This window comes from Bison bison, unplaced genomic scaffold, assembly GCF_000754665.1.
Source record: "Bison bison bison isolate TAMUID 2011002044 unplaced genomic scaffold, Bison_UMD1.0 scf7180017864266, whole genome shotgun sequence".
NCBI lineage: Eukaryota > Metazoa > Chordata > Mammalia > Artiodactyla > Bovidae > Bison > Bison bison.
This window is the reverse complement of record NW_011494838.1, coordinates 166,652-173,504: the sequence shown is the minus strand read 5'-3', so window position 1 is coordinate 173,504 and position 6,853 is coordinate 166,652. Positions and strand designations below refer to the sequence as shown.

The 6,853-nt window shown below is 41.5% G+C and overlaps 1 protein-coding gene across 1 annotated transcript in view; it reads left to right on the top strand.

The window, feature by feature from the left end:
- FAM110C (family with sequence similarity 110, member C) overlaps nucleotides 1-6,853 on the top strand; it is a 24,119-nt gene that overhangs the window by 8,343 nt on the left and 8,923 nt on the right. Inside the window, exon 2 of the mRNA XM_010848435.1 lies at nucleotides 6,460-6,759. Within this exon, the coding sequence (XP_010846737.1) occupies nucleotides 6,460-6,759 (300 nt within the window). The remainder of the gene's footprint in view (nucleotides 1-6,459; nucleotides 6,760-6,853) is intronic.

Here is a 6,853-nt window from a genome sequence, read left to right as displayed (position 1 = left end):
GTTTGAACATCTGGAAGTTCATAGTTCACGTACTGTTGAAGCTTGGCTTGGAGAATTTTGAGCATTACTTTACTAGCGTGTGAGATGAGTGCAATTGTGTGGTAGTTTGAGCATTCTTTGGCATTGCCTTTCTTTGGGATTGGAATGAAAACTGACCTTTTCCAGTCCTGGGGTCACTGCTGAGTTTTCCAAATTTGCTGGCATATTGAGTACAGCACTTTCACAGCATCATCTTTTAGAATTTGAAATAGCTCAACTGGAATTTCATCACCTGTACTAGCTTTGTTTATAGTGATGCTTCCTAAGGCCCACTTGACTTTGCATTCCAGGATGTCTGGTTCTAGGTGAGTGATCACACCATATTTGTTATCTGGGTCATAAAGATCTATTTTGTATAGTTATTCTGTGTATTCTTGCCACCTCATAATATCTGCTTCTGTTAGGTCCATACCATTTCTGTCTTTTATTGTGCCCATCTTTGCATGAAATATTTTCTTGAATAAATCTCTAGTCTTTCCCATCCTATTGTTTTTCTGTTTCTTTGCGTTGATCACTGAGGAAGGCTTTCTTATCTCTCCTTGCTATTCTTCGGACCTCTGCTTTCAGATGGGTGTGTCTTTCCTCTTCTTTGTCTTTCACGTCTCTTCTTTTCTCAGCTATTTGTAAGCTCTTCTCATACAACCATTTTGCCTTTTTGCAGTTCTTTTTCTTGGGGATGGTCTTGATCGCTACCTCCTGTACAATGTCACGAACCTCTATCCACAGTTCTTCAAGCACTCTGTCTATCAGATCTAATCCCTTGAATCTAGGTGTTGATAAGTCAGGGAGCCCCTATAATTAAACACAATGGAGAGCAAAATGCCATAATAATTTTTTCCTGGTTGTGCATATATTGAAGTAAAACAGGCTTAACTAGAAGAGGATGAATTGGCACAGGAACACATGCAGACATTTGGAACACTTTGATCATCAAGCAGAAAAACTAACAGTAAATCAACTTGTGAAAAAATGCATAAATTGAAGTATGGCTTATGCTTATTTTTTTAGCGTGTTTTTTTGCTGTATCTTGGCAGCTGGAATGGTGTTCTGCATACAGTAAGTGCCAGTAAATGTGTTCTACAACATGCTCAGAACCTGAAGGACTGGAATAACTGATACACAGATTTATTTATTCACTGGTTTACACTGCTGTTTTAGTTTTTAATTGTGAAACATATTTGGAGATAAAAAGACAGCATCACGTGCAGATACAAGAAAAATACAGAGATACGCAGTGTGTCCCCTACCCAGTTTATCCCGATGGTGATATCTGCAAAACCATAATAAAATTTCAAAACCAGGATACTGACAGTCACACAGCACAGATGCAGAACGTTCTAGTCACCACAGCGCTGTCTCATGCTGCCATTTTGCACTTAGCCCCTCTTCTCTCCCACTTCTTCCCTTAGCCTTGGCACCACCGATGTGTGCATTGCTACAGTTTTGTCATTTTGAGAATGCTACACAAATAAAACCATACATGTGTAAACTTTCAGGATGGACTTTTTTTCAACACAATTCACTATAGATTCACCCAAGTTGGATGGATCAGTTTATTCCTATTTCTGAGTTAGGATATGATTGTATCACAGGTTTTGCTTTTTTCCACTTTTTTATTATGGTAAAATATTTCTTGTTACTTGTATAACATGACAATTAGCATCTTAACCATTTCAACTGTTCAGTTCAGTGATGTTAAATGTATTCACACTGTCGTGCAACGATCACCACCATCCATCTCCATAACTCTTTCTCTCTTAAGACTGAAACTCAACCCATTAAACAATCACTCTCCAGAATCTGCCCCCCTAGCCCAGGCTACCACCATTAACATTTCTGTCTTCACGGTTTTTTGACTACCCTAAGTAACTCCATAAGTGGAGACACACTGTATTTGTCTTTTTGTAACTGGCCTATTTCTCTTGGCATAATGTCTTCAAGGTCGTCCATGTTGCAGTCCATTGCAATAATTTCTTCCTTTTTCAGGCTGAATGAAATTCTGTTGGATATATACACATTTTGCTGATCCATTTATCTACTGAAGGACTCTTGGGTTGCTTCAATATTTTAGCTATTGTGAACAAAGTTACTATGAACTTGGTATACAAATATCTCCTCAAGATCTTGCTTTCATTTCTTTTGGATATATAACCAGAAGGGTAATTGTTGGGACACAAGGTAACTCTAGTTGTAATTTTTTTCCACGGAGGTTTCGTCATTCTATGCCAAGAGTGCACAGGGTCCCAGTGTCTCCAAAGCATCACCACACGTGCTGCTTTCTGAGCTTTCTTTCTTTCTTTCTTGACAGTCGCCGTCCTGATGGGCGTGAAGCGGTCTGTCTTTGTAGTTTGGATTTACGTTTTCCTAATGATGACCGATATTGAACACCTTTTCATATGCTCACTGACAACTTGTGTAATCTTTTTTGGAGAAATGTCTAAATTTATGGTCAGTTTTTGAATTGGGCTTTTGTGTTGCTGAATTTTGGGAGTTTTCTATACATTCTGGTTATTAATTCTGTATCAGATACATGATTGGCAAATATCTTCTCCCATTCTGTGGGTTGCCATTTTAGTCTGTGAATAGTGATTTTGATACATACATTTTAAAATATTTTTATGAATTTCAATTTGTTTTTTTTTTTTGTTGTTGTTGTTGCCTGTGCCTTTGGTGTCATATCCAAGAATCATTGCTAATTTCAATGTTGTAAAGTTTGGTCCTATGTCTTCTTCGAAGATTTGTATTGTGTTAGGTCTTATATTTAGGTTCTTGATCCAAGTTGATTTAAGTCCACTTGCATTCTTTTGCATGAAGATACCCAGTTTATCTAGCACCATTTGTTGCAAAGACTATCCCTTCCTTATTCATCTTGGCACTCCCTATAAAAATTCATTCAACCATATATCTGAGGGTTTATTTTAAGAATCTATTCTATTCCACTGGTCTTTAATCTGTCTTTATGTTAACATCATGCTTTTTTGATTTAACTTGGCAGTAAGTTATAAACCAGGAGTGTAAGTCCTCCAATTTTTTCTTCTTTTTCAAGCTTTTTTTTTTTTTGCTCTTTGGGGCTCTTAGATGTTTTAGATTAATTTTAGGATAGGTTTTTTTTTTTTTTTCCTATTTCTGCAAAAATATCATTAGGATTTACATAGGGACTAGATTTAATTTATAGATCATTTGGGGTTGTATTGGGTTTTTAACAAGATTAAGTCTTCCAAACTATTACATGGGATGTAGCTCAATTTATGTCTTCTTTAACTTCTTTTAGTGGTGTTTTATAGTTTTCATCATATAAGTCTTTTACCTCCTGGTTTAATTCCTAAATATTTTACTCATTATTTGGATACCATAGTAAATGCAATTGTTTTGTAATTTTCTTTTCAGATTAATCAGTTAGTGCATATAAGTGCAGCTGATTTTTGTGTGTTAACCTGCATCCTCCTACTTTCCTGAATTTTTTTCTAACAGTTTTTTCCCTGGAATCTTCAGCATTTGCTACATATAAGATAACATCATCTGCAAACAGAGGAAATTTTACTTCTTCCTTTCTAATCTGTGTCTCTAATCTATGGCTTTGTGTCTTTTTCTTGCCATATTACTCTGGCTGGAACTCAGTACTGCACGGAATAGAAGTGGTGAAAGCAGGCACCCTTGCCCTGTTCCTAATTTTAGACAAAAAGCTTTCAGTCTCTTACTGTTGAGTCTAATGTTCACTCTAGCTTTTTCACGTATGACTTTTTTTACATTGAAGTAATTTCCTTCTATTCTTAGTTTGTTGCGTGTTTTTATCTTGAAAATATGTTGAATTTTGTCAAGTGCTTTTTTTGAATCAATTGTAATGACTTTGTATGTTTTTCTTTCTCTTCATTCTGTTGATATTATTTTATTTTCGTACATTGAACCACCCTTGCATTCCAGAAATAAATCCCACTTGTAGATAATCCTTTCAGTATGCTGCTGAATTGTGCTTGTTAGTATTTTGTTAAGCAATTTTGCATTAATGTTCATAAGGGATATTAATATGCAGATTTCTTATTTTATCTTTGGTTTTGGTATGAGGGTAATGCAGACCTTATAGAACGAATTAGGAAGTGTTCCCTCCTCTTCACTTTTTGGTGAAAAGTTAAGAAGAATTGGTTATTAGTTCTTCTTTAAAAGTTTGTCAGTCAATAATCAGGTACAAGGTTTCTTTTTGATGGGAGACATCTGATATCTCATTCAATCTCCTACTAGCTACAGGTCTATGTGGACTTTCTATTTCTTCATGATTTAGTCTCTGTAGGTTTCATGATATTTAGCTATTTACTCAAGACTTCCACTATACTTGTCCCATTTTTAAAATTTCACATACATCCTGATCATTTGCACTCCATAAAATATCCTATGGAAGCATGACTGTAAACGGTTGCATGATGCTCCGTCCCATGGGTGTGTCATCCATGATCTAACTTTCTTCCTTTTGTTGAATACATGTTGATTTCAATTGCTTGTCTGCAGTGAATATCTCCATACTGTGAACACATCTCTTCTTGGTTCCACAGGACATATTCTCTGGAGGAGAGTTTCTGGATCATTGGGTCTGTAAGCATTATTCCTGCTCTGATCATGTCTTTGGAGATGATGCCAGGGATAAATGAGGCTCAAAGTCTAAGCTACCAGCTGAGCAGTGAGAAAAATTTATGGAGAAAATTTTGTCAGTATCTTAATATCTTTGCCTTAAATACAACTTTATAGTAGTTTTATTCAATACTCATATGTGAATTCTCTAACCTTATTTAAAAATGTGATAATCCACTAATCATAACCACCATAATTAAAACATTTATTTATTGAAAAGTTCGTCTGTGTTGTAAAGCAATTGTCTTCCAAATAAAAAAATTTTTAAAAAGAAAATCTGATCTGTACCAGACATAGCGCTAAGCCCTTTATATGCCTAATCTCATTAATCAATGTCCCAGCCGGTGGGAGTAATGCGGTCCAGTTTACAGTGGAGCAACCTGGCCCTAACAAGGAACACCGAGAAGTTCAACCTGACAGCCTCTCCAGAAGCCAGGGCAGAGACCTCATTTAGTGCTCACTAAAAAGCAGTGAATGTTCTAAGCTATACAAATGAAGATTTTTACAAATGACAGAGCAAAGGCCCTGAGAGATTTGTTTTCTGTCCAATGGAACGTAGCTAATAAATGGTGGACCCAGGCTCAGACAAATCCCAGATACCCTATGCTTAGGAGTTCTCTCTCTGAACTGCTGCAACTGCCCCAGTGTAAACATGAAAAGGAGGCATTTGGGGCTAAGCAATTAAAAATATGTGTTTTCTCTGACTGACAATAGACACGGTGGCCTGAGTAAAAGCTGGGCTTTGGGCTCCCACCAGGCCCTCCCACCACCAGTATGCTATCTGTCCATCCCTGGAGCTAGCGGAGGCTCCATCTCTCTCTCTCTCTCTCTCTCAGCCAGTTTCAGGGCCACAGGCATCTTTTCACTTCAGTGTGGCATTTTCTGGTGACAGTAACTGGGTAGCCTGGTTCTCAGGAGACCTGGTTTCTTGTGTTTCTATCACTGACTATAGGATATAACCTCAGAGAAACTCCAGGTCTGAAGACCCATTTGGCACCTGCTGGGATTCTGGGTGGTTGGTGGTCAGTGGGTGCAGGTTTGCCAAACCTGTTTGAAATCATTGAGCTTCTGCCCCTGCTCACTCACCACCAGTCCGCTTGGTGCCCATTGGCATTTCTGTTAAAAAAAAACAAACAAAAAAACAAAACCATCAGACCCAGACCTGAGGCAGCTAGTTGCCCGCAGCCAGGTGTTGCTCCGCACCAGGCGCACTCAGCCACAACCTTGAAAGGTCAGCGTACCATGGAGTTGGTTTCACAGGAGATAACGTGGCCATATCACTGTCTGGCAGATATCGTTAGTCCTTTGTCCAACTTTAGAAATAATGGAATTTTGGCAATGTTCTCCCTTAGACTTTTTCAGCATTCCTAGACTGATTCACTCCCCTGGTGAACCCGTGGTTTCCGTATTACACTGATTACGGTAAAAACAGCAGTCTTCTGGGAATGTGTTCAGGCTTTTCCCGAATCCCTGAGCCTTGCCTCCGCAGTCGCTGCTGTCTCTCGAGCCCTGGCATCAGACGGTCCAGTCTGGTCGGGCCACCGGCAGGCCGTCTGGCTGAGCCTGGACCCAGTCCCGGTTCCTGGTTCCCTTCTGCCTGACACACAGACTGACCTGTCCTGCGGCGCGTCATAGCCGTTTCTTTCCTACAGTTTAAGAGGAGTGCCCTGCAAGAGCACTCCAGGAAATTAAAGTCACTTTTCAAACATCCCGAGGTCACTTTAAGAATTCAAAGGGCAGGAGACACCTGCCGGGTGGGGGGGTGGCGCCGGAGCCGCTCTGCCCTCCCGGCTCCGGAAGTGCCGGCGTCGGAGGAGACCGCGCCCCGCGGCCGGGAGGGGCGGTGGGCCCCCGGGGCCGCACCGACTTGGCCCCTCCCCGCCCCTCTGCCTTGCGGGCCCGCGGGGCTCGGCCCTGACCCCGGAGCAGGTCCGCGCGAAGCCCGGCGGGACCCTGAACAGGCGGGCGGGCCGGGCGCGAGGCGAGGGCGGGCCGGGAGGGCGGGCCGGCAGGCGGTACTTCAGTCCGAGCGGACTCTGCCCCCGCCCGGGCGGCCGGCACCGGGGCGCCGCTGCTCACACGGAACCGACTCCGGAGCTGGTCCGCTGACGACCGCGCGCAGTCCGAGAGCGTCTCCGCAGTGGGCCGGCCTGGAGGATGCGCGCTCTGGACGCCCCCGGAGCGCGCGGCTCTT